This window comes from Pieris brassicae, chromosome 2, assembly GCF_905147105.1.
Source record: "Pieris brassicae chromosome 2, ilPieBrab1.1, whole genome shotgun sequence".
Taxonomy (NCBI): Eukaryota; Metazoa; Arthropoda; class Insecta; order Lepidoptera; family Pieridae; genus Pieris; species Pieris brassicae.
In genome coordinates, this window is record NC_059666.1 from 3,848,935 (window position 1) to 3,855,431 (window position 6,497).

Here is a 6,497-nt window from a genome sequence, read left to right on the forward strand (position 1 = left end):
CCATTAGTAACCAAGGAAAAACTTCAGGCATAAGTATAATTATTATAGTTTAAATCACAATTGTAACCTTTGAAGAGTTTCGTGACTTTGGTAATATAAATCGGTACACAATATTATTTAGTCAACAGTATCTCTTATCATAGACGCGACACGATCCGTTTTTTCGATTGTTATACAATTTCACCCCACTATCTTCTTTCAATATAGCATAGTCACAATTGGACAGAAAGAGACAAACGTATATTTACCAGTGTCGACTTATTTTTATGAATAACATAAGCATACATTAAAATAATAGGTTAAATACATTCAATTAAATGAAAATGATTTGATCTCATCAAATTGTTCGTTTTTAAAACGTCGTTTGTAAAGCATACAAATTTATATTTATAAATAACGATATTTGCAATATTTTATAAAATGTTAATGTGAAATTAATATTAGTTATAGCTGCTTTTGATTGAATATTACTTAACCTGATTGAGATACATTTATGAACATTAGTTGTAAGTTTTTAGCCGAGTCCCCTGGCCTGGTAAGTGAATTCCCGGACCAGTCGTAGTCATCTTAACAGGCACAAATCCTTTCAAACAAGATCTCGTCAAATATTGTTATGTTTTTTATCGTCTAATGGCACGTCAATGGTGTGTTGTACAATTTCTTCGTCATCTTCTGCGATCGCCAGGTATCGCTCAACTAAACCGGAAACGCAATCCAGGCAACCACTTTTGTATAGAGCCTTTAATACACGCTTTCGTAGCACGACTAGTACGATGAACATAAAGGGTCCTTGCATGAGGTTAAATATGTCCAAGACTGTCCTGTAATATAGAATTTTGTATCAGAATAATATCCGAGCCCGTACTCTTCTAATAGCGTTACATATCCCAATACTCAGTACAAAAATACCTTGTGTTCCAAAACGTGCGTCACCAGCACTATGGATATTGAAAAAACATCTTAATTAACATAACATTTATAACAAACGAAACACACACGGAGAAACACAAAGTAGTAATAATAATCAAAGTATGGAATTAAAAAAAAGGAATAAGGAATATTTTTAGTGTGCGATGTGTGCGTGCTATGGCTGTAACTGGTCCTGGCTTGGCATTATGCTGTGGAGCAGACGTGTTCCACAGCGATGTTCATTCTGCTAGAGACCACAACAGTTAGTTTTAAAATTTTGTTATAATTATTTCTCTATACAAAAAGCTGGGGATCAGTTCACTATCGCTATTGGAAGGTGGTGGCAACCACTTTGGTATAGGGACCATATACCTTCCTGATCAAGGCCATTAAGTTCTGTTATTGTTTGCCAATATTGATGTTGCGATATTTGTATTGCTAAAAATAGCTAGGAATCGCGTACAAAACCCTATTGGAAACTACGGGATATTATGTACTAGGCGAGTGACTATAATGTAGTTTAATAAATGTTTTTGTAAAACTTAGTTTCAGATCTGGTCCTATGTATATATTTTACTGTATACCGTTTACAAACAATGTGTTACTAAGAATTTAAACGCTATTGGAAACTGCGGAGGCGATTATAATCTAATGTAATAAAAATGACTGTTTAATAGTTTTTGCAAGACTGAGTTTCATATGTTAATAATTCGTTATTAAGCATGTGTTTGGAGCCAATTAATTATTACGTTATTTTATTAATTATTACGTTAATTTATTGAGAAATGATGTAATATTTGCATAAATTATACAGTCAAAATTCAAGTTTAGTTACGTAGGTATAAATAAATAATTTTCACATAATTATTGCTATTATTAACTTACCAAATTATATGTGCTTCGAAGAAAGTACTAATCATTTCAAATATCCAGGGAAGACCCATAATAATAAACATCTTTAATGTCATTCCGAACCTGGAAGAAAATAAATCGTATAATACATCATCATTATAATAGAAACAAAACTTCGCTTTAGCGTAGTGGTTAACGTTGGGACTAAGGCCTAGCACAAGTTTCGATAAAAACAAATAGTTCAGGTTGGTATAAAAGACGACCTTTCCATTAAAAAATTATCAACGCTCAGACGCAACAATGTGCCTTCCCTATGGGCTATGGCCCATTGAGTGCTTACAGGCTTTATCATACATGAATATCTACACAAAATTGTATCAAAATAGTTATTGCTATTTCTAAAGCAACTCTTATTTAATAATGAAGTAAATAACGCATTGGTTTGTCAAAGTAGTGCGGATTTGAATCCCGGTGAATCAATAATTTAGTTTAATGTATATATACTTTGACGTTTCTATTATATAGTATATGTAATGTAAATTATTTTGATAAACAATACATACTTATAACGCAGCTCCTTGACGTGTGTTGATAGGAACGTTTGTCTCCACAAGTAAACTGACAAGTAGCAAAATATAGCTATATTTATTGCCATGAGTATTGATAGTACACTATACATATAGTACCATTGTTGCCTTTTATCTGGAATTAAAGAGAATAAAAATGTTAAAGTATTTAGTTTCTATGTCATAAAAATTAATTTTCGCATTTTTCTTTGATTGTTAGCTTATACCCTATGTATATAATACGGTCCAATTTTAAAATCTATAAAAAAAAATTACAGTCAAAACCGTTTACGAAAACATCGTTAAGAACAACATGTATAACTATCGGTTCTTCTTACAACTAAATATGAGTAGATCCTTCGATGTCGTTATAACAGATATTGACTGTATATGCAATCATTAATGAATTTACTTTATGGCCAAAAATAATAATATTAGCTCCTTACCGTAAAACCAGCAAGTGTTGAGACCGATGCCTGGTTTTTGATGTTTTCCAGGATGGAAGTTGACAATGGACATAGCTATTGTTATAAGCGCGGGTGTACCAAACGCGTAAAGAGCATACCACGAAAAGGTGCGCCAGCCATAGTCGGGCACTGATGGACGCCTGCAATGACGTAACGTCTGATAAATCTATGGCTCGTAGAATATTGTTAAGTGCTGAGTAAACGACAGGAATGAAAGACAATGCCATAAGAAATAGAAATAAATAAAAAAATTAAAATGGATCTACAAATTGCTCGTCTCTCATAAAATTATAATGATTGTTTGTAATACTTACTTGATTCGAAATAGAATCTGTATCGAGATGGAATTCATCCAGAAGAAACTTGATACCATAAAATAATAGGTCAGGAAGCCTGGAACATTCAAAATCGCTGGTTAATATTGTTACAAAACATTCGTCACATGATGTATTTAAATACACGCATTGTACAATAACAGTTGGTATTCTTAGTATGCCTGCGTATTAGATAATTTGTGAATTTACAACGTCACCATTTTGCATGCGTAGGCAAGGCGTCGTAAGTAATACGGCGTCTGGTAATATTTTAAATCGTAGAGGGGCCTCAGAACTACAGCAGTGTGTTGCTAGACAGCAATGTATTTATAAAAGCTTTTTATTCGGTATTTTATAACCTTAAGTATTATTCGATAAAAAAATCAGTATGATTATCATTTATCTAGAACCGTGTACTGAGCTAAGGTAATGATCATTAGATTACGCTTTGGTTGGTTAGGTTTTAGTTAGGGAAATTCGTTTTTACTTTAAGCCGCACTCAATTAAAAGTTTTCTGATTGTCTTATCAGTCATGTAAGTCTGACACGGTAAATGTAATTGTTTCATGATGACTTTCCTCTTTACGCACACTCGTAAAAATAATTAGCGGTAAACATTACTTATAATTGTTTGATCCAGACTATTTATATATGTATTTCATTTTATTGTATATATTTTTTCACGAAGGTACGCAACGTCTAGTTATGAATAAGATCGTAGTATGGCCTAGTGAAAAAGCCGAGTTGATCTAGTGGATATTTGTTATATTGAAAAAAAGGCCTGAACCTGAGGTCGTTTGTTCGATCCCCGGTGTGGACAATGAACTTTCTATGTGGGCATTACACACTCGCTCGTACGGTGAAGGATAACATCTTGTAAACCGCCATATTTCGAATCCAAAACACGACTGTGTGTCAGGAAGGCAGATCACCTTTTTCACCCATCAAAAAAAATGATCAAAGAAGCGGATGCAACACCCCTGGACTATTATTATTGTGGTATATATATAAATTAACAATTAAATTACCTCGAGCAGCGCATAAATTCATATCGGAATATTTAACAAGATTCATTATGGCCAAAATAATTAGTCCCAGCGCTAAGCTCACGCAGAAACAAATTATGCTTTTGCCTTGTAGATCTCTGAAAAAAAAACAGTATTTTTTGCTTATTATTAGTAATTATCTTGTTTATTAAGATAAATTATGTATTTTTTTGTATACGCCTAAGTTCACTGCGTCGTATAACGTGTTTGTTTCTGGCCAAACCAAAACCGTTTTAGACGCGTAGGCTCACCTTGATTTCAGCGTGTTTTGGTAGATCATGTACCTATAACGTATCTATTTCTGAGGCCCAGGTTAACGTGCAAACGTTTTACCAAGGTCAGTTTCCGTGAATTATTTATACACAGATATCTGATACTATTAAACAAATATTAGACTTTATTCCTCTGTCCAGGTGCCTCTAAATAGGTATTCAATGTATTTTACTCAAATTTAAAAAAAACTGAATCTCAAAAAGTGTCATTTTTAAAGTGCTTATGGTCGTCGTAATCGGCCCTCTTGTAGGCTTGTTATGAATATTAATTAAGATTTCCATGGAAACATTCATTGTTTTTGTCAAAACGATTGAAAATATAAGCGATATTAAGCGTTTCCTAAGAATATTCACAGGTTGTGAAAAGCGTCCGTATTCATGTAATTTTTAATAAAATTGTTGAAAAACATAATAAAAATCGGTTGTCTGTAAAGTCGGTTCACTAACGATAGTTGAACGTGACAACGTCATAAGACAGTACTGATGGAATGGTTACATTTTTCAAAAGAAAATTTTAATTTTATTTTTTTGATAGATATTTTGTATGGATAGAAGGAGCTAACTTTAAATCACAATTGAATTGATCAAGTTACATTTATTTTTACGCATAAAAAATATTCGTATTTTAGGCCGATTGTGCCTCTTTGTCGCTCGTCCCGCGCTCTCGCTGGCACTTCAAGTCTTAAATGAAACGCCGTATGAGTCATGTCTTTACATGTGCGTACAGCCGGCTCCATCGAATTATAAGACGTTGGTCAGGTCAAAAAATTGTGTTATGCTTATTTTACTATTTAATAATGAAGCCTATAACTGTGCTATACCGTATGTACACCGACCGTATGAAAATTCAAGATTATTAAAGAGAAAACCAAACAAGGAGACATTAATGTTACAGTTAAATATTAATTATTAGAACTCACCTTAGAATCGGTAAAGCGCAGTAAAGTATAGCGGTCAAGGCAAGAAAAATTGCCGAAACTATCATGCAGTAACTCAATACTAAGTTCGTCTCCTTTTCCTCTATTGTACACAATAATAACAATTTTAACGTGTTATTCGTAGTTTCATTTGCGGCACAAAATCTGAAAATGTTTAGTAACATCATATATCAAGGCCTACTTGAAAATATTTTAAATTGAAATCGCATGAATACAAAAATTCGTATTTTCAAAAAATACTAAATCGATAATCATAATGACATCTTGGTTGCTGTCGAAGAGTCAAAACTCGTTATAATAGTCACGCGCTTGGTAACAAAAAAATTTATATTATTCGTGATGGGTGCGTGTTGTGTGGTATATACCGGTTAATACTTACGATCCCGCGCCTTGTAAGAAAGGTTTATCTCCCATATATATGGTAGCCGATTCATTATCGTTCACTGTAAAGTTGAATTTCTTTTGAAATAATCTTACGGTATTTTTACAATTGAACCGTATAGCCTTTTTAACCTCATTGACTGGATTTACACAGAGTGCTTCATTTTCGCTCAAAATACCATCTTCTTCCAAACAGCAGTAGGTGTTTAGAGGGTCACTTACAACTAAATTAAAATACGCGAGAACACACAGTATTCGAAACATTTTAAAACGTTCCGGACTTAGGTGAATGAACACGTCCGACTTCGGCACCGGCGCTTGATTCACTAAAATAGTAAAATTAAAATAAATGAATATACGTCATCACGAACTTACGTTGCGCTGGCGGATTTTGGACTGTAGCACGTGGAAATAGTGGAAGGTTAGGTAGTGGTGGTTTCTATTATCGAGTATAAACATGATGAACAAATGATTAAAAAACATTTATATGGCGCTGTTTCTTTAGGTTATTTTGACTTTATATGGTCTGGTTTAGCGCAAAAGCCGTATTTGCAAATTGTAATAATGGATATATATTACTATGAAATAGAGAAAGTTGACGCGTTTATACTATTTATATTATATACTTCGTCGTTCAGCACGTTATTATTAAATATTTACTTAGGAAGTGAAACATTCTTGTTCAGTTGCTCTACGTGCGTTTACGCCGGTTTTTCTATTCCAGATGTAGTACATGTGTTGTTTTATACACAA

General features: G+C 33.3%; 1 protein-coding gene across 1 annotated transcript; it reads right to left on the minus strand.

The window, feature by feature from the left end:
- Positions 1–218: 218 nt before the first annotated feature.
- LOC123720566 (probable G-protein coupled receptor Mth-like 4) lies at positions 219–6,079 on the minus strand. The gene is made up of 8 exons (XM_045677232.1): positions 5,743–6,079; positions 5,346–5,507; positions 4,136–4,251; positions 3,109–3,187; positions 2,774–2,934; positions 2,325–2,463; positions 1,795–1,884; positions 219–821 (listed from the first exon to the last, which is right to left on the minus strand). The coding sequence occupies exons 1-8, from the start codon at positions 6,006–6,008 to the stop codon at positions 602–604; spliced, it is 1,233 nt and encodes a 410-aa protein (XP_045533188.1). The 5' UTR covers positions 6,009–6,079; the 3' UTR covers positions 219–601.
- Between the last annotated feature and the right edge of the window lie 418 nt (positions 6,080–6,497).

Coding starts and splice junctions, on each gene's coding strand:
- LOC123720566 (XM_045677232.1), bottom strand. CDS start 6,008: ATGTTTCGAATACTGTGTGTTCTCGCGTATTTTAATTTAGTTGTAAGT. Junction 2,464..2,773: donor CAACACTTGCTGGTTTTACG/GTAAGGAGCTAA, acceptor CTTTAATTCCAG/ATAAAAGGCAACAATGGTAC. Junction 1,885..2,324: donor GTCAAGGAGCTGCGTTATAA/GTATGTATTGTT, acceptor ATTTTCTTCCAG/GTTCGGAATGACATTAAAGA.